This window comes from Microcaecilia unicolor, chromosome 7 (assembly GCF_901765095.1).
Source record: "Microcaecilia unicolor chromosome 7, aMicUni1.1, whole genome shotgun sequence".
Lineage (NCBI taxonomy): Eukaryota > Metazoa > Chordata > Amphibia > Gymnophiona > Siphonopidae > Microcaecilia > Microcaecilia unicolor.
The window spans coordinates 16,976,609-16,996,387 of NC_044037.1; the positions used below are offsets into that span (position 1 = coordinate 16,976,609).

The window sequence follows — 19,779 nt, forward strand, 5'->3', positions numbered from 1 at the left end:
TCAATCTACACCTCTTCCTTAGGCTCCCTGATCTCTTCTCATGGTTTCCACTATCATCTTTATGCTGACGACACCCAGCTTTATCTCTCCACACCAGAAATCACTGCGGATACCCAGGCCAAAGTCTCGGCCTGCTTATCCGACATTGCTGCCTGGATGTCCAACCGCCACCTGAAACTGAATATGTCTAAGACTGAATTTATTGTTTTCCCACCCAAACCCACTTCCCCTCTCCCTTCACTCTCTATCTCAGTTGATAACACCCTCATCGTCCCCGTCTCATCTGCCCGCAACCTCGGTGTCATCTTCGACTCCTCCCTCTCCTTTTCTGCGCATATCCAGCAGATAGCCAAGACCTGTCGCTTCTTCCTCTATAACATTAGCAAAATTCGCCCCTTCCTCTCCAAGCACACCACCCGAACTCTCATCCACTCTCTCATTAACTCTCGCCTTGACTACTGCAACCTACTCCTGACCGGCCTCCCACGTAGCCATCTATCCCCCCTTCAGTCCATCCAGACCTCTGCCGCATGTCTTATCTTCTGCCTTAACCGATATACTCATATCACCCCTCTCCTGAAGTCACTCCACTGGCTCCCAATCAGATACCGCATACAGTTCAAGCTTCTCTTACTCACCTACAAATGCACTCGATCTGCGGCCCCTCCTTACCTCTCTACCCTCATCTCCCCTTACGTCCCTACCCGTAACCTCCGCTCTCAAGACAAATCCCTCCTTTCAGTACCCTTCTCCACCACCTCCAACTCCAGGCTCCGCCCCTTCTGTCTCGCCTCACCCCATGCCTGGAACAAACTCCCTGAGCCCATACGCCGTGCCCCCTCCCTACCCATCTTCAAATCAATGCTCAAAGCCCACCTCTTCAATGTCACCTTTGGCACCTAATCACTACACCTCTTCTCAGGAAATCTTAACTACCCCAACTTGACATTTTGTCCTTTAGATTGTAAGCTCTTCCGAGCAGGGACCGTCCTTAATTGTTAATTTGTACAGCGCTGCTTAACCCTAGTAGCGCTCTAGAAATGTTAAGTAGTAGTAGTAGTAGAGTGAGCTTTGACGGCAACTCCAGTAGGTGGAACATAAGGACACAGCCGGGCGGACTTCTACCGCCAAAGAAAGGCTCATGATAAAGTATATAATATCACAGTCACTGTTGATTTAATCATGAATTGATAATGAGTGTGACTGTTGGGCAGACTGGATGGACTGTTCAGGTCTTTATATGTCGTCATTTACTGTGCTACTATGTAATTTATATGTGTATCTATCCAAGGTGAATAGATCTAAACTGGACAGATGAAACTGACCATTTTGGCTTTTATCTGCCATCATTTGCCATATTACGATGTGGCTCAGAGGTCTCCTTTAAGGGAAGGGAAGGAACCAGAACCAATCTTCAGCATTTTACTGCCAGGATGTCTTTCAGAGCTAGAATTTATTAGGGACTGGATTATAATTATGCAGTCAACTTGTCACTTCAAATATATGGGCGAGATGTAATCTCCTTCCCTCCAGCTGTCAGATTTTCTCTTCCTGTTCAAACCCACCTCTAAAAGCTCATTGTCTCTTCTGCACCTTTGAACATCACTCTCAAAGCTCTCGAATCTATCCATTATGCCACCGTAGCTGTGAGCAGAATTTGGAATTTTCTTTTCCTTTTTGTCTTCTGTGCCCCCTCTAATTTGTATCCGCTATTGACATTATCAGAGCTATTCCTCGGATTCTATAGAGTGTGGCTTAAGTTGCGCATTTTCTGGATTTACGCGTGCAACTTAATTAGTTAACAAGCCAATCAGCGCTGACAATTGCCAATTAACAAGCAATTATTGGCACTAATTGGCATTAATTAGACTTTTATGCACACAACAGTCTAAGCGTATTCTATAATGGGATGCATGTCAATTCTAAGTTGCATGGTTGAAAGGGGGCATGTCCATTGGCGTGTTGTGGGCGTTTCTAAAATCTATGCGTGTTGTTATAAGATGCACGCCTAATTTAGGCATCAGTATTTACACCAGCTTTACTTCACGTAACTGTATGCAATTAAATTTAGTCATGCGGACGGGCACCCAGCCTATTCTATAAACAGCACGGAAATTTAGGCTTATTTTATAAAGTATTCCTAAATTTAATCGTGCCTAGGTGTATTTAGATTCAGCACCGATTTTTTAGGCGTGACACATGGAGGTGTGGCCTAGTGGTTAGGGTGGTGGACTTTGGTCTTGGGGAACTGAGGAACTGAGTTCAATTCCCACTTCAGGCACAGGCAGCTCCTTGTGACTCTGGGCAAGTCACTTAACCCTCCACTGCCCCATGTAAGCCACATTGAGCCTGCCATGAGTGGGAAAGCGCAGGGTACAAATGTAACAAAAATAAAATAGATACTATTGCATTCTACATGGAATGTTGCTATTCCACTAGCAACATTCCATGTAGAAGGCAGCGCAGGCTTCTGTTTCTGTGAGTCTGACGTCCTGCACGTACAGACTCACAGAAGCAGAAGCCTGCGCGGCCACATTGGTGATCTGCAAGGGCCGACTTCTACATGGAATGTTGCTAGTGGAATAGCAACATTCCATGTAGAATCTGAACTAGTAGCAACAGTGGAGGAGTGGCCTAGTGGTTAGGGTGGTGGACTTTGGTCATGGGGAACTAAGTTCAATTCCCACTTCAGGCACAGGCAGCTCGTTGTGACTCTGGGCAAGTCACTTAACCCTCCATTGCCCCATGTAAGCCACATTGAGCCTGCCATGAGTGGGAAAGCACAGGATACAAATGTAACTAAAAAAAAAATCTAGTCCTGTTTTTTTTCCCATTCCTTTCCTAATAATTCCTAACATTCTATTTGCTTTCTTAGCCGCCGCCGCCGCACACTGAGCAAAGGGTTTCAACGTATCATCAACAATGACACCTAGATCCCTTTTCTGGTCGGTGACTCCTAACGTGGAACCTTGCATCACGTAGCTATAGTCCAAGTTCTTCTCCCACATGCATCATTTTGCACTTGCTCATATTAAAAGTCATGTTCCATTTGGATGCCCAGTCTCCCAGTCTCCTAAGGTCCTCTTGTAATTTTTCACAAATCCACAGTAGAAATGAATAAGGTCTCAACACTGTATGCCTGTCTAAAACCAAACTGATAAGAATCCAGCACGTCATTACCCTCCACAAAGTCTTCAAGCTGTTTCAAAACCACTTTTTCAATAATTTTACCCCCAAAAAAAGAATAACAGAAACGGAATGACAGTTACCTAACTCCTTTCTTTCCAGCCCTACCTTTTTCAACAGAGGCTTCATAGTAGCTTGCTTACACAATTTAGGGAACATTCCCTTTCTCAAAGATACATTAACCAGCCATCGTACTGCTGGTACAATCTCTTGTGACAAGAAACCCCAAATTCCTGAAGGACAGGGGTCAGACAAAGATTGCATCAGTGTGACAGAACAAATTATTGCTTCAACTTCCTTATCTCCCACAAAAACAAACTTTGGAAGATCATTCAGTTTAAACAAAGCTTGAGAGATGATGAATGCCAAATAGCCAAACTGAAATGACCGCTGAAATATTGTCAACGTTCAGGTATCCCAATGGAATTGTCTTGCAGACTCTCTACTGCAGAAAGCCCTGTGAGAAAGACTCTTTTTCTCTCTCTCTCTCTCTCTCTCTGCATCTGGCAGTAATTGACCCCCATCCATCCAGATTTATAAGTCCCAAAGCTCAAAACATTCACTGCAAAGCACTTCATGCAAAAGAATTTCTGTCATCCAATGCTCATGGTAACTTTATTGTAACTAGTTCTTGCCTTAAAAAAAAATGGGCAATCTGTGTTGGACTGCTGGATGAGGGACCACTGATAATCATTTACCAAAAACTTTCTCTACCCCTGTACGGATACACAAGACAGCAATGATACAGCTTCGTGTTTGTCCCTTGATCACTGCTGGACAATCTTTGCACTGACTCCACTAAGCAGCCACAACAATACCTCCGAGCCATGATCTTGACTCGGTTCCTTCTCTCTAACCCACTAGCACTTAACAAAGATCTGACAGAGCAATTCAGCTAAGTGGGCGAGTGTCAGTTGCCAGCACAGTTAATCAATTCCAGACTACAGGACCTGGGATGTTTAAAACTCAGTTGTAAAATTTCCAGAAGCTTAATTTAATGTCACTATACTGACAGAGATTGTCTATGCATCTCTATCTTTCCTGTTGCTCATTCTACCTCGGCAATAAATACACGACTGAACATCTGTGGAAATAAATCCAAGGCAGGACCTGCCTCCATAAGATTCAGTAGTTGATGTGAGCTCATTTTTATGGTCAGATAAATATTTTTCTTTTTACCCAGGAATTTTCTGATGATCCTTTGGGTCTCTAGCTCAGTTGGAACCAGTTCTCCATCCTCTGCTACCCAGGAGTTCTTCCACTTTTTATATTTATTGTTTGCATTTGTATCCCACATTTTCCCACCTCTTTGCGGGCTCAGTGTGGCTTACAATAAGATATGAATAATGAAAATACATTTGTTACAACTTGGTTATGGGTTACATTGTACAAGTTATGCGAGATAGTCGAATTATCATTAGGAATATCACAATGGGACATCAACATTGAGACATTGGGAGGAGGCAATGGGAAGCTTAAGGGCAGTGTTAAGACACAAAGGCACATGGTGTACATATTTCTGTGAGTAAATGTATGAGTAATGTGGAATTATGGGGGATGAGAGATGATAAGTGGATGTATGATGCATTGATGAACAGTGAGTGTGGACTCTATGTGTTTTGGTTCTTTCCGTAAATTGTCTCAAATAGATGGGTCTTCAGTAATCTGCATATCCTCTCCATAAAATACATAGGGCTCCTTTTTCAAAGCTGTGCTACCAGGGGCATAGCCAGACCTCGGCGGGAGGGGGGTCAGAGCTCGAAGTGGGGGGGCACTGTTTAGCCACCTCCCCCTACTGCCGACCCCCCCACCACTTTGGACCACCGCTGCAACTGCAACACCCCGCCCCACCCCACTGCTGCATCAGGTACCTTGCTTGCTGGCAGGGGTCCCCAATCCCCGCCAGCCGAAGAGTCTTCTTCAGCGCCGGTCGACTCCGGCGTCTTCGTTGTGGGATCATGTTTCTGATGCCTTACATCCTGCATGGGGCTACATGCATGGTGCAGGACGTAAGGCGTAAGAAACAGATGATCCCACAACGAAGGCGCCAGAGTCAACTGGCGCTGAAGAAAACTCTTTGGCTGGCGGGGATTGGGGACCCCTGCCAGCAAACAAGGTACCTGATGTGGCGGCGGGGCGGGGGGGGGGGGGTCAAATGTAGAGGGGGCCAGGGCGTAATCTGTGGGGGCCCATGCCTCCGTGGCCCCATGTAGTTACGCCCCTGTGTGCTACCGATTAGGGCGCTCTGAATGCGAAGAAGCCCATGAGAATAGAATGGCCTTCTTTGCATTCAGCACGCCACTAATCGATAGCACAGCTTTGTAAAAGGATCATATAGTCTAGTCCCTGCTGTGACCATCAGGGGTCAAACCTTCTTCCAGAACTCTATAATCATGAATTGTAAATTTGGCCATTAGGTGTCACCCTTGAGCAATGACCAGAGCTCCTTCCCCCACCCCACTTGTGATTGATAGGTACCCTAGACTCAAATCATGTTTTAAAGTCTACAATACACCTATATTATCATTTCAGACTAATGCACAAAGAGAACCTCACAAAAGGATGTCCTGCATGCAGGACTTCTGGAAACACATGCTTTTACTTTTCACCCAATGCCTTTAGTGCAAGACTACTGTAATGATAGATGCCAAACAGCAATAATCTGTCACATGATAGGGCAACTATACTTTGGACTAGTCCAGGGGTTCCCAAACCAGCCCTCGGGACACACCTAGCAATTCAGGTTTTCATGATATCCACAATGAATATACATGAGATAAATTTGCATACAATGGAGGTAGGGCATGCAAATTTTTATCTCTTGCATATTCATTGTGGATATCATGAAAACCTGACTGGCCTGGTGTGTCCCAAGGACTGAGCTGAGAACTCCTGGACTAGGACTTAGCATACTGCCTAATCTGAGATTGTTAGCACTGTTTGCGTAGATTAATTTATTTATTTAGATGTAGATTTAGCTCACACCTTTTTCAGTAGTAGCTCAAGGTGAGTTACATTCAGGTACTCTGGATACTTCTCTGTCCCAGGAGGGATCACAATCTAAGTTTGTACCTGAGGCAATGGAGGGTTAAGAGACTTGCCCAAGATCACAAGGAGCAGCAGCGGGATTTCAAGACCGGTGCTCTAACCACTAGGTCACTCCTCCACTCCACTCCACTCCTCTTGAAAGTTCCCTACCGCAGACAGATTCACCCAGGGGCCCTTTTACTAAGCTGCATGAGGCGTCTATGCACGCCAAACGCATGCCAAATTGGAGTTGCCGCCCGGTTATCGTGTTGCCCTTGTGGTAATTTCAATTTTGGTGTGTGTCTACTACGTGCATCTGAAAAATAATATTTTTATTTTCTGGCGCGCGGAACGGATGTGCGCCAAGTGGCATTTGACACATGTATGTCATTACCGCCCAGATTCTTTACCGCTAGGTCAATGGCTGGTGGTAAGGTCTCAGACCCAAAATGGACACGCAGCAATTTTGATTTTGCCACACGTCCATTTTTGGCAAAAAAAAGAGGCCTTTTTTTTACAGACGTGCTAAAAAATGGATCGGAGCGTGCCCAAAACCCATGCCTACGCTACCGCAAGCCATTTTCAGCGCCCCTTTGTAAAAGGACCCCCCAAAATACCTGTGCCCTTTTATTTACCTCCGGCAGTTCTCAAACACAAATATGTGGCTGGAGTAATCTGAGTCTTGGTGCTGCCAAAATCGATGAGTACATTTTGGCAGAAATGCTTCTAAGCCCTGAATTTGGACAAGCTGAGCCATTAGTTCTTATGTTGGCTCTTTCACAAGTCAAAAGCTCATAAATGGTTTCTCAAAATCTCCCGACTCTATGAGATGTTACTTACTTACAGGGCTCAGTATTCCCAAAGCCCACTTGATTTTGGTCCTTATAGAAAACAGCATTCCAGTTCGGAAGAGCTTCACATCCCTGATTTATGTACATTCTAGTCAAGATTACTTTCCGAAACAGTTGTCGGGTGCATCTTAATAAGAGAAAGCCAGTGCCAGCTGAATACCAATTTCCAGCGGGAGCCCTCTGTCCTAATACTGGGATGTTGCTATCCATACATAACAGGCTTCAGATCTTTCACAACTATTATATTCAAATAGCTTTATCATAAATTATATACCAAAATTCTCAATAAATTGTGTTACATAATAAAACTCATCACTCATACCACTTATACTCACCCAACCACACATCATTCCACACTTAATCATACCATAATATAAAATGTGCATTAAGATCTTAATCATACAAACAGTACAATCAAATGGTACGGATTCCAATGGAGGTAAGGAGAAAGCAGTCTAAATACTTACCACAATGTTCTTCTTATATTCAAAATAGAGATCTCAGTTGATCAAATGATCCTCAAGGTGTAACAGAAACTGTTCTCTCAGGCTGAGAAATTCTTCATCCTGGAATAAGAGCTGGCTCCTCATACAGATGTTTGCCGTTTCAATTGCAGAATATCAGCTTTTTTAATTGTGTCGTGGTGATTTTCAGGCAATGGTCTTCACGGAGGGGCCCTTTTACTAAGCTGTGTAGTTGTTTACGCTCGCCCAACGCGCATCAATTCAGGGTTACTGCCTGGCTATCGCTTGGCCCGGGTGGTAATTTTGATTTTCACGTGTGTCCTCTACGTGTGTCGGTAGATAACAAATACAGGTTGTATAGTGGTCGAATGAGGTAGGTGTGTGTCAGACACCTTGAAGGTCGAAAGGGGATGAAGATTGTATATTTTCCATTACGATCATTGGTTGTACTATGTTGCTGGGTGTTGGGAGTTAAGTTGGATCGGTGGGGTAAGCCTTTTTGAAGAGATTGGTTTTCAGTGATTTTCTGAAGTATAGATGGTCGTGGATTGTTTTTACAGCTTTTGGGAGTCTACAGCTTTTGATTTAATTGTCTGGAAATGGCTCCTTGCTGAATAAATCACTTGTTCAGGGCTTACTACTAATTTTCAGCAGCACTTAACCAGTTAATACCCCTGAAAATGTCTGGTTAGTGCTGAACTGAAAACCAACTATTTTGGGGGAGTTCTGGGGGCAAAGTCAGCAAAAGTTAAGTGCCAAGATTCAGCATTTAACCGACCAGCGTACCACATAAAAGTCAGTCTTATCTTTATGCAGTAACCCATAGTCAGTTAAGTGCTGAATATTGCATTTAACTGGCTATGTGTTAGCCGGCTCCATAAACCTGGAAATTTAATACCAGGTACCAGCGTTGAATTTCTGGGTTTAATGTCGGTGGCTAAATATCGGGCCCAACCAAGAAACAAAAAGCAGGGAGGAAAGTCCTCACGCAAAACAACAGCAATGAAAACAAAAAAGTGAGGACAAGTTGAGGAGGAAATCCAAAAAAATATAACTTTATTGGTGATCAAATAACGACCCGACACGGCCGTGTTTCGGCATCAAAGCCTGCATCAGGGGTCAAATAATCTTCTTGGGTTGTCGCTTGATAAAAAACCAAAGAAAATATAGCATAGGAACTTCCTTGAAATGCGAGAATTGTGAAGTCAATTATGGGTTGCCTATACGGCAATACACAGAAATGACGTCAATAGTACAATTGACATCATTTCAAGGAAGTTCCTATGCTATATTTTCTTTGGTTTTTTTATCAAGCGACAACCAAAGAAGATTTATTTGACCCCTGATGCAGGCTTTGATGCCAAAACACGGCCATGTCAGGTCGTTATTTGATCACCAATAAAGTTATATTTTTTTGGGATTTCCTCCTCAACTTGTCCTCACTTTTTTGTTTTCATAAATATCGGGCCCTACATGTATACTTTTTTAGATCGATGAAACCTTGCCCCTTTGAAGTCTCTGCATCCTGGGGAGCCACGCGTGTAAACAGCGGCTTTCTGAAATCACCATTTCTGTGTACGTGCAATCTCTATGGGCAGATCCCCCTGTTTCCGTATGTAGATGAGCTCCTTTGTTTGAGTGGACTGAAAGTAAAATCTTTCTGAGTTGAGAACCACAGGAGCTGCACCTGTCCTCCTAAAGCAGCTTCCGACACTTCTACACATGCTCAGTTCAGTGCATAAACTGAGCGTGCACGAGAGTGCCACCGGCAGCTGGACCATCTTGCCGGCTTCCTTACTGCTTCAGAAGTACTGGCGCAGCTCTGGCTGGTAGGCGTGGGCATCCCTGCCAGCCATGTATCCAATGCCATAATTTTGAAGGGGGCCTGAGTTCAAGTGGGAGGGGCTGCCCTTAAAATACCTCCTTTCAGTTTTGCCCACAGGCCTTCTGCGTCTCCTATTCAACTACCCTCCCATCATAACAGCATTCATTTAGTCTACGATCCTCACCTTTGAATGAACCATCTCTACCTGTGATCTAATACTGAACCATGCAATCTGATGATCACTGGATACGATACTATACTACATTAAGGCTTATATTCCGCTTATTTCGAACACAATTCTAAGTGGATTACAATAAGATGACCTCTTCATGCAAGGGAAGAACAACAGTTTATAAATTGTACACAATAAAAATTACATTAAATTACCACAATCAAGGCCTAGTAAACAAGTTAAAGTTTTATGTAAATGATAATAAGACGGTAATGGCAGATTGTTCCAAATTCTTGTCCCATAAAACGGAAAGGATGATGCCAATAGAATCTTATATTTATCACCCTTCACTGATGGGTAATTAAGCTTCAGTTTTTGAGAATTCCTAGATGGTAACCAATTATTTGGCAAGATTAGGAGCTCGGTCAAGCCTTCAGAATTCAAACCAAAAATGGCCTTACAGATCAAACAAGCAATCTTAAACTCAACTCCCGATGATCACCCCATTACAATATCAGAAACACTCTTCCCATTTAGAAGCACCAGGTACAGTATCGTCCCTCCCAAATGGATTCTGTTGTCAGTTGCTGGAACAGTTCTCACTATAGAGAATACAGGATCTTCCTGTTTCTAGATGACAAGACACCATAGCTGGGACGTCCAAATCAGCATCTACAGAGTGAGAACTTCAGGTTATGAGCAAAGTCAAGCTTCACACAGTTAGAGCTTTATCAGCTACAGATTTCAAGAGATGTCATCACATATTTAAAAATAACAAACACTTGATTAACAAGGAAGGAACCCTATGGAGAATATACTGTCCAACGAAGTATGGAAGGGATCTAGGTCAACCAAACACACGTGGGACTCTCAATATATTTTTATACCTCTTACATCATCTATTCATTATGATTTAATTTATAATGTTATTCCTTTTTTATTATGTACTTTTTTAATTATGTTTTTATTTATCTTTTATATATGTAGATACTTTGACTCCTGAGGCAGGCATATTATTGCCGAAACACGGGACCATGTCGAGTCCATTGTATCTGGTTTTTGACCATAAAGACATTCACTTATTCTACCTCTGGAGTCCCACATGTGTTTGGTTGACCTACGTCCCTTCCTTTTTTCATTGGACAGTAAAAAATAACAAAACCATCTAGCGATAGCACCTCCTCTTTAGTTAAATCTCAATTTTTTTCTGTCTGTTCTGGAGGCCTGTAGATCACATCAGGATAAACAGATGTTCTATTCTTTCTTTCCAAATTAACCCATAGTGCCTCTTCCTTTCCTCATGTGCCTTCAGTTCAATTTCTTTAATACTTTTTTTTTATATATAGTGCCACTCTTTCTCCCTTTCTTCCTACTCAGTTTTTCTTGAATAGATTGCAGCCCAGTGTAACCTTATCATGATCATGGTTCTCCCAGTAAACTAAACAAAATCCAAAGAACAATTCCACTAATCAAGCAACGCTTGAAAACCAAACAAGTGGAACTAAAGTCACCTATGAAAAAATTGCAAAAGCAATCACCAAAATTACTTTCTCAATGTTCTTAACTATAAGTATGTTTTCTTCTTATTTTACTTCTTTGTGATAGTTTTTATTTAATTTTTGATACAACAATATAAATGCTATAAGGAGGAAAAAAGCCTCAGCAGTCACAAGCTTATGCTGTGGAAACAATATCACATAAGCACATAAGCACCGCCACGCTGGAAAAAGACCAAAGGTCCATCAAGCCCAGCACTCTGTCTCTGACAGCGGCCAATCCAGGCCCCAAGAACCTGGAAAAACCCCCAAATTTAATAATGATCAATGGACTTTTCCTTCAAGAATCTGTCCAGACCCCCTTTAAACTCAGCAAGGCCAGTTGCCGTCACTACCTTCTCCGGCAATGAGTTCCAGAGTCTAACTACGCGCTGAGTAAAGAAAAACTTTCTCCGATTTGTTTTAAACCTACCACATTCTAATTTCATCTTGTGTCCCCTGGTTCTATTATTGTTAGAAAGCATAAGCAAATGCTTCACATCTGTCTGCTCTACCCCATTATTTTGTAGACCTCTATCGTATCACCCACCAGCTGCCTTTTCTCCAGGTTAAGGAGTCCTAGCAGTCTTAACCTCTCCTCATAGGGTAGTCGTCCCATCCCTTTTATCATTTTGTTGCCCTTCTCTGCACCTTCTCCAATTCCTTTATCAAGTCACTATGACAGAAATACCACAGCAGCCCGTTGACTAAGACCAATCATTGGCAAAAACCTCCCAAGAACATTCCATTACTGTCATGATGGTGATGTTTCCTTGTCTGTGCTCACCTCGCCCTCTGGTGGCCAGAACCAGTGGCTGCTATGGACTGTCACACATTCCAGACTTCAGCCCAGTCCAGTCCGGATCTTCTGGGCTGCCAGACTTCCTTTTCTTGTTTGTGCCTGAACAGCACCCGTAGCTGCCTTGTGATTCCTGCAGCTTGAACTTCAGCTGCTGGCGGGCTTTATTAACGACCTGGAAACTTCTGTGTTGGCCTTTGCATCGTCTAAGGTCCCTGGTATGTTGGTGTGCTCTGTGCACTTCTGCCTAGTCCTGTTTCTTGTCTGAGCTCCTTGTCTGGTTCTAGTTAGTCTGTGTGTAGTTTAGCTTTGGTTTCATTGCTTATTCCTAGTCTTGTTTCTGGTCTGTATTCCTTGTCTAGTTCTTGGTTGTCTGTGTTTCTTAGTGGCTGCTTGGCAGCTTTCAGTCCTGACTCTCACCTGTCTGTGTTTCATTCTTAGTGGCTGCTTGGCAGCTTTCAGTCCTGACTCTTACCTGTCTGAGTTTCTTCCTAGTGGCTGCTTGGCAGCTTTTAGTCCTGACTCTGTTGTGTGTATCCTGTTGGCATCCAGTTCCTGCCCAGTCCAGTAAGTCCGGCCTGCTGGCCACCTGCACTCAGGGGCTCAACTCCTGAGGAATGGCAGTCAAGTGCTGGTGAAGTCTAGCTGTTCCTGCTCTGCCTGTTCCAGCTTGTTTGCCTCAGCTGCAACTCCAGTCCAGGGTTCCAGTCCTGTTCTGCCTTGTCTCTGGTTTGGGGTGGTTTTGCCTGCCACTGCCACTGCCGCTCCTCGGCAGTGGTCCAAGGGCTCACAAACCCAGTGATTCCGTGAGAAGCCTAACAATTACAAAAACGTTGTGGGGGTATTTGCAAATTTCTCTCATATATTTTGAAAACTTGCTTATAACTTTCTGCTCATTCTTGACAATATGCTGGCAGCAAACTCTGAAAATCCTGTGCAACACAAATACAGCAGCTTTCAGCCTTAGGCTTGCTTAAATGTTCCATATGTGAAGGCTGATATAGCAGCACTTAGCTTTTAAGCTTGCTCCATCTCGGACCCGATCCCAGTAAACTGCAAGACGAGCAACGTAACAAATATAACTTTTTCCAAAATAACAGGCAAAGCACTTGAACACCTCAGCTTATACTGAGCTCCTTCAAATCTATGGCATTGTGTCTTGACTTATATTTCTTAAATATGTGCTGACATCTCTTGAAAGCTAAATCTAATCAAGCGTAAAATGATAAAGCTCTAACTGTGTGAAGCTTGTGTTTGCTCCTGACCTCAAGGTCTCACTTTGTAGATTTCACTTTTATGCATCAGTTCAAACTCACATCAATGTGAAGTGTGAAGGTGACTGTATGACTTGATTTAAACTCAGTTTGCTTGGGCAGAGGCAGTGACATGACTGGCAAACGAGGACACCCAAGCCCTAAGCTCTTTTCTGGCACAACGCTGTTTAAAAGAAGAACTGGGTTAGGGTGGGGCTTTTCACTTGTCTCCCATGACCCAGCTGGGACTTAGGAATTGTGTTTTCCATTCAATCTCCATTTCGGTAAAAATGAGAAGAGTTAAACTCGAGCTCCTAAGTCCAAGTGAAGGGAGCGAAGGTAGTATGATGGAGGGCAGGTAACTGGCCTCTTTCCCCCTCCCCCACAGCTAATTTACCCAGCTTTGACATCTGAAAACTGCCTTTGCAACTAAGGTTCGGTCTGGTAGCTTAAAGGCCTTTGACATGCATTGCAGACCATCCTCGGTTTGAGTTCTGGGTCAAAGCCTCTGCACTCTGGCTCAGTCGGGTCACTGTGATTGTTAACAGTGACACCTTGTGGCCAAATTTAGGCCCATCTTACAGGAGTCTGGAAGGAGCAATGGTGGATAGCTCCCAGGGTTTAGGACCACTGTTGCATTGAACAGACTAGGAATGGTGGGCGAGTGGTTGGACCCATTAAAAATAGGGAGATAATTCCAACATTGAGAGGGGCTTATGGTACCAGCATCTGGCTCTAACTAAGCTGAATACAAATGAGAAAAGGGAAATGGGACTTGATATACCGCCTTTCTGAGGTTTTTGAAACTACATTCAAAGCGGTTTATATATAGTCAGGTACTTATTTTGTACCAGGGGCAATGGAGGGTTGAGTGACTTGCCCAGAGTCACAAGGAGCTGCAGTGGGAATTGAACTCAGTTCCCCAGGATCAAAGTCCACTGCACTAACCACTAGGCTACTCCTCCAAGTGTAACTACGATGCTAAAAAGTTAATTTCCATTATATTTACTAGAAATGTGCATTCATTTGTAATGACATGGGAGGACCCAAAATTCTGGGTTTCTCCCCTTTCAAGAATAGTGCCTGCTATTTTTATGAGGTGATTCTTAGTGCTTAGTAATGAAGATGCCCTGTTGCTTCACTTGGTATTTTATTTTTTGTTACATTTGTACCCTGTGCTTTCCCACTCATGGCAGGCTTAATGCGGCTTACATGGGGCAATGGAGGGTTAAGTGATTTGCCCAGAGTCACAAGGAGCTGCCTGTGCTGGGAATTGAACTCAGTTCCTCAGGACCAAAGTCCACCACCCTAACCACTAGGCCACTCCTCCACCTACTGACGTGCTTAAGGGGCACCTCTTGAAGGACAGTGTGTCTATAATACACTGTGGGGCTCTTTTAAACGCCGCACGCTGCTCGGTTACCACCGGGTTAGCGAGAAAGCCCTTTCTGCCACCCGGTAAGTGCGCCCTCCCCTGAAATGTCTATGCAGCAAGTGGTTCACTTACCGCACAGCCATTTCTTTTCCAGCAAAAGGGCAGCCTTTTACCCGCTGCAGTAAAACGGGGCCTCAACGCATGTGAAAAACACGAGCTGACACTAGCACAATTGCCCTGAAACAAAAATGAAAAACAAAGCAACGCATCCCATCCTGAAAACAACAAAGGAAACAAAACTAAAACAAACCCGATGCTCACAAGTCATCGTTAAATACCACGTGCGTCTATATCGCATGTACAACGTGCGGCGACGTCAGACTCCGAACTGGATTCAATCAACAGCGTTACTTACAGCATGGCCATGGAGGAGTCGGACGAAGAAGAAATATGAAGACTTTGGGTCGGCTGGCGGGGGCTGGGGTCCCCCGCCAGCGGAAGAAATATTTTTAAAGGCAGGAGTAAGTGGACCTCGGCTGGCGGGGGTTGGGATCCCCTGCCAGCAAAGGTAAGCAGCGGGGGAGGGTTGACGGCGGGAGGGGGGCCAGGGCGACATCTGCAGGGGCCCAGGCCCCTGTGGCCCCATGCAGATACGCCCCTGCTTAGTACAAGAACAGTACTGGGCAGACTTCTACGGTCTGTGCCCTGACAAAGGCAAGGACAAATCAAACTCGGGTATAAAGTATCACATACCATGTAAAATGAGTTTATCTTGGGCAGACTGGATGGACCATACAGGTCTTTATCTGCCATCGTTTACTATGTTACTATGTAAAGCGTCAATGTTATATGCATGCCCAGGGAAAAAAGGTGACAATTGCGTCATAGAGTTCCATGACTGTAGCAGTGATGTTAAGTGCAGGACACACATAGAAATATAATACACGCTCATAGCACATATACATGTGGGACACCCCCACCCCACACATATAGTACATGCACATGGAACATTTCACACACACTTGCAGATTCTATTAACAGATGTTCCATGACAACTTTTTCACACTACTATGACATGCAGAACAGACACATTTAAGAGAACCACATGGCACATTTAACACACATGTGCAATTGTATTAAAAAATGCAAGCAGACTGCTCCACCAAGAAGTCACCAGCATGCAACGACACCTCCAGACCTGCCAGAACATCTTGAACGTTAAAGGTAGGTGCTCCTTTCTGTGCATTGCACGGAAACGTCTGTGCATTGCACAAAATGCTCATTTTAATACTAAATGAGCTCGTTATAATACATTTGCATAGGATTACTGGTAGCTGCTACTGTGAACGGTAAAAATGATGCAGAACCTCTTTGTGCTTTAGATGCTGAATAACATGTGCGCTATACTGGCTACAAGTGGTTAAATCAAACGTTGCAAGCAATCCTACCTTTATGCAGCGACACTTAAGTGGTTAAGTGCTCACTATCGCACTTAAGTGCAAAAGAGATAGCTGGTCGCATAAACCTGGATATTCAAGGCCCGATGCCCAGAGATGATCCGGCATTGAATATTTGGGGCATAAAGCTGGCAGTGGCTACAGAAACGCTGACTGCCGGTCGTTGAAGATCTATCCCAACATTTCTTTGCCTGCAGACTGCTTATAAATGCTGAACTTTTTGCCTCCCTGCAAATGCAGCCCACGGTACTTAGGAATGCAACTGTATGTTAATTTTCTTTTGGTTCAACTCTGCCATTTTCATTCTTCCTGTTCTCTTTGTAGGATTGTTGGTGAGTTCAGGTTGTGCACTGTATCCTTTAGGCTGGAACAGCCCGGAAATACAGCAGACATGTGGGAATACATCTAAACAATTCCAGTTAGGTAAGTGGGTCTTTGAGATTCTGCATGGAATGTTGCTACTCTTTGTGATTCTATGCACGGAATCTTGTCACTCTTTAGGATTCCAGAATCTTGCTATTCCTTGGGGTTCTACATGGAATGTTGCTACTCTTTGAGATTCTGCACGGAATCTTGTCACTCTTTAGGATTCCGGAATCTTGCTATTCTTTGAGATTCTACATGGAATGTTGCTACTCTTTGAGATTCTGTCAGGTACTTGTGACCTGGAGTGGCCTCTGGTGGAAGCATGATACTGACTATTCCTATGTTCTTATCTTCTTAAGGGCCCATTTTTCTATCTGTACCACTAGTTCAGTTAGAGCATGGTCCTCTCTGCTTCCTAAGCTGACCATTTTATGAGAGTTCTACCACTGTAGTGGGTATCTAGGGGAGGTAAAGAAACCATACAAAGTGCATTTCCTGTAAGTGCTTTATAAACCAGAGTGCAGATTTTGAAAGCAATGCGTTCTTTGATTGGGAGCCGGTGTAGTTTTTCACGGAGGGGTTTTGCGCTTCCAAATCGTGTTTTTCCGAATTGTGGCTGCAGGCCCTGAATATTGACCCTAATTCAGCATTTTAAAAAAATGCTAAGCAATTTCTCCAGATATGGATGCCTTATCTTCAGATTCTAAGCCCAAGGGGTCAGAGTTTACTTATTAATGCTTGTTGATTTTGGATGTGGAGTGGGGGGGGGGGGGGGGTTCCACCTCCTCTCTGCCCCGTAGTAAGCTGCTTTTCCTAGTGTACAAAGGTAATCGCGTAATCTGTGGGCTGCCAAACAGTTCTGGATTACTGGTACTGTTGTATTTCCTTGAATTAACACGGATAGTAACAGGAAGGTTCCTGAGACTTTGGAAATTGAGTGGTACAGGGGTTAGGATGGAGGGGATGAGAAGGGGCGGGGTGGGATGGGGGGGGGGGAAAGGGCGGTTTACAAGCTGAATGGTTCATGCATAGTATCTTATTGTTTGTAAATTGGCAATATTGAGTATGTTGTGTGTTGTGTTGCTTAACTTTGAGTTATCAATAAAATTACTTTAAACTTAAAAAAAAAAATGCTAAGCACCATCACCTGAATATTGACTGGTGAGTCACTAAGCTTTCTTTTCCCCATGCAAACAGAATGGGAAAACAGTAACAGTCAATCGGGGTGTAATGGAGCTGTGGCAGATCTCTGTGCCCCTCTCTTGAACCTTGATGGGTAGAAAAGGTGCAAGAGGTCTTGGCTGATGGCTTCTGAGTTTTGGGGCTGGTTCCTAGATTGAAAGGAAACTTTTTTTCAAGACAAGCCGCACGCCATTCATGGGATTGTGGAACCATCAGTGGTGGAAAGAAGATAAGACAGCGTTTTTCAACCAGTGTACCATGATGCATTGGTGTGCCGCGGTTGGTCTGTAGGTGTAACGCGGGAGTTGAGGATCATTTATTAGTAGGGCCAGCTTAATTTGTGCTGAAATGGAGCGTACCTTTTAAAAGTTTCCTGGTCTCTAGCAGTCGGTGTCAGCGAGCAGCGCTTGCGCCAACCCTGGAGCCTTCTCTCTGTCGTAACTTCCTGCTTCCACATAAATAAGAAGTTACGTCAGAGAGAAGGCTCTGGGGTTGGCATGAACAGCCTGTATGAATCACTGCTCACTGCCCCTGGAGACAAGAAAACTTTTAAAAGGTAGATGTGTGTGGGAGGGGGTCAGAGACGAGGGAAAATGCCTGATCGTTGGCTGGAGAGGGAAGAGGAGGGAGAGATACTGGACTATTTGTGAGGATGGAGAGGGGAGGGGAAGAGAAGGTAAATGCTGGACTATTTGGTGGGAGGAGAAGGTTAAATGCTGGACCACGTGTGGGGCTGTGCCTTAACAATTCTAGCACCATGTAAGTTTGCCATGAGACTAAAAAGATTGAAAATCTCGGAGATAATGGATAGAGATGGGAATTTAGCTCTAACCAGTCCTTATGTAGAGCTATAAAAACAAACCAGAAAAAGATCAAATAAACTCATTCACTGATATCCTTAAGGCAGAATTTTCCAAGCTGTGGGTTGGGACCTCAAAGGGATCACAACCTGCTTTAGGGGTTACAACTTGGGTGGGCTGTTCATAATTGCATCATTATGCTATACCTTTCGGGGGGGGGCAGCATTACACCATTTTATTTGTGTACGATTGACAAGCACTGCTTTACAGGCTTAAATGTAACAAAATTAGCAGGGTAGTGGGTACGGTATGCAAGATGCTTTGAAATGTAGAAGAGAATGGGTGGTGGACTTTGGTCCTGGGGAACTGAGTTTGATTCCCACTTCAGGCACAGGCAGCTCCTTGTGACTCGGGGCAAGTCACTTAACCCTCCATTGCCCCATGTAAGCCGCATTGAGCCTGACATGAGTGGGGAAAGTGCAGGGTACAAATGTAACAAAAATAAAATAGATACTATTGGAGATTCTACATGGAATGTTGCTATTCCACTAGCAACATTCCATGTTAAAGGCTGCGCAGGCTTCTGTTTCTGTGAGTCTGACGTCCTGCAGGACGTCAGACTCACAGAAGCAGAAGCCTGCGTGGCCACATTGGTGATCTGCAAGGGGTTGACTTCTACATGGAATGTTGCTAGTGGAATAGCAACATTCCTTGTAGAATCTCAAATAGTAGCAACAGTGGAGGAGTGGCCTAGTGGTTAGGGTGGTGGACTTTGGTCCTGAGGAACTGAGTTTGATTCCCACTTCAGGCAGAGGCAGCTCTTTGTGACTCTGGGCAAGTCACTTAACCCTCCATTGCCCCATGTAAGCTGCATTGAGCCTGCCATGAGTGGGAAAGCGCAGGATACAAATGTAACTAAAAAAAGAATGTGATTTTTATCACTTTGATGCTTAATGGGTGCTTTGGTTTAGCAAGGTCAGGGGCAGATTTTGTTCACATCTTTCAAGGGCTACAGGCTTTTTGTGATAAATCAGGTAACTACAGTTTCACACTGAGATGTTGAAACCAGCTGATTGTCAAGTGAATGAATCTCTTTAATGTCTCATTGCATTATGCATCTGGCATTGGGTTATTAAGTATTACGATCTGTTCAGGACACCACTTTGGTGAAGAGCATAATTTCCTTTTGTGTATTCACATCTATCCTGGCCTGTATTCACTTTAGAGATGTTCATAGCAGCACATGTAGAAAATCAAATCAGGGACCGTTTGTTTATAAAGTCCTACAATCGTCATTCAAGGAAGGGGGCTGGTGTTTGGGGACAGGGTTGAGGACTGGAGATGGGGTTTCAACATGGAGGGGGGCTCTTACTGTATCAGTGGGTGTTGAAAGAATGGGCCACTGGGGAGCGTCGGGAGGGGGATTAGAGAATGGGCCACTGGGGAGTGTCGGGAGGGGGATTAGAGAATGGGCCACTGGGGAGTGT

General features: G+C 44.2%; 1 protein-coding gene across 1 annotated transcript in view; it reads left to right on the forward strand.

The window, feature by feature from the left end:
* LOC115474854 (LHFPL tetraspan subfamily member 1 protein-like) overlaps positions 1-19,779 on the forward strand; it is a 61,603-nt gene that overhangs the window by 33,665 nt on the left and 8,159 nt on the right. The window contains exon 3 of the mRNA XM_030210549.1: positions 16,269-16,367. Coding sequence (XP_030066409.1) covers positions 16,269-16,367 — 99 coding nt within the window. The remainder of the gene's footprint in view (positions 1-16,268; positions 16,368-19,779) is intronic.